This window comes from Silene latifolia, chromosome 11 (assembly GCF_048544455.1).
Source record: "Silene latifolia isolate original U9 population chromosome 11, ASM4854445v1, whole genome shotgun sequence".
Taxonomy (NCBI): Eukaryota; Viridiplantae; Streptophyta; class Magnoliopsida; order Caryophyllales; family Caryophyllaceae; genus Silene; species Silene latifolia.
In genome coordinates, this window is record NC_133536.1 from 71,541,688 (window position 1) to 71,543,098 (window position 1,411).

Consider the following 1,411-nt stretch of genomic DNA (forward strand, 5'->3'; position numbering starts at 1 on the left):
ATGGAGCAGCAGTACCAGGAATTACGCAGTAGCCTCAGGAGGATCCCAGGAATGCCGCCACCCATGGAGATGGAAACACCAGATGGTTACACTGACTCACCCTTCACAGACGCCATAACTACTGTAGCTTTACTGAAGGGGTTCAGCGTCCTTACGATGAATATTTTTGACGGTACAACAGATCCACGCGATCACATAAGTCAGTACATGCAGAAGATGATGGTGACTGCAGCGGCTGGAGTCGCCAAAGAAGCATGTATGTGCAAAGGATTCGCGTCAACCTTGTCTTGGGTGGCACTACAATGGTTCGTTAGCCTCCCTAACAAGTCTATATCCTCCTTCGCTGACCAAGTCAACACCTTTAACCTGCAGTTCACAAGCAGCAGAAGAACTCGAAAACAGCCTAGCGATCTTTATAGAATCGTGCAGAAAATCAGGGAGTCAATTAAAGATTACTTCACAAGATTCAATACAGAAAAGGTGGCAATACGAGGCTGTGACAAATCCACGACTGACAAGGATTCAGATTTATACAAAGAACTGACTATGCACCCATGTGAGAGATTCGAGGAAGTTCAGCACCGAGCTACGGCAGCACTGAGGCTGGAAGAAGACATCTTATCCAGGAAAAGAATGCTAGCATTTGATAGAACAAGCTGGAAGGCTCCAACGGAGAAAAAGGAGGAGAAAGCCAAACCGTACATCAGACCCAATATCAACAAGGTAGCAGAAAAATCGCAACAAGGGGAGGGTTCAAAATATCCACCCAAATTAGCCGAATACGGGTTCACTACAGGTATTGAAGGCTTGCTGAAAGCATTAAGGGAGTTAGGCGATCAAGTGAGGTGGCCTAAACCACCAACGGAGGACATACCAAATGACGATAGGGATCGCAGCAAGAGGTGCGAATATCACCAAGATATAGGGCAGAAAACGGAAGATTGCTTCATGCTCCAAAAAGAAGTAAGGTTCCAGGTACGGAAGGGAAACCTGGACCACCTGTTGTCACGTGGGGTCAGACAGGATAAGAGGGAAACAGCAAATCAGGTACTCCCTTCTGCTCCACCTATTAGCACCAAGATCATCAACGTGATAATAGGTGGATCCGAGTTATCCGAGTTAACTTACTCTGCGGCCAAGAGACGAGCTACAGAAAGTAAATGAGATCATCCAGAACGTCATGCAGAGTAAGCCAGAGTGACCTGCCTACCGTCACGTTTGATGAAACAGACGCAACAAACAAAGTAGAACAACACCACGATGCTCTTACCATAACACTATCTATTGGGAATTGCACCGTAAAAAAGGCGTTAGTAGACACTGGAAGCTCCGTGAACCTAATCATGTTTGAAACTCTCAAAATAATGGGCTTCAATAAAGAGAACCTAGCAAAGAAATCTGTGTCACTGGT

The 1,411-nt window shown here is 45.9% G+C and overlaps 1 protein-coding gene across 1 annotated transcript; it reads left to right on the forward strand.

The window, feature by feature from the left end:
* LOC141613539 (uncharacterized) lies at positions 1 to 1,164 on the forward strand. The gene has a single exon (XM_074432276.1). The coding sequence runs from the start codon at positions 1 to 3 to the stop codon at positions 1,162 to 1,164; it is 1,164 nt and encodes a 387-aa protein (XP_074288377.1).
* Positions 1,165 to 1,411: the final 247 nt, after the last annotated feature.

Bases quoted from the DNA above. Each gene is read 5' to 3' on its own strand.
- LOC141613539 (XM_074432276.1), top strand. From the start codon at position 1: ATGGAGCAGCAGTACCAGGAATTACGCAGTAGCCTCAGGAGGATCCCA.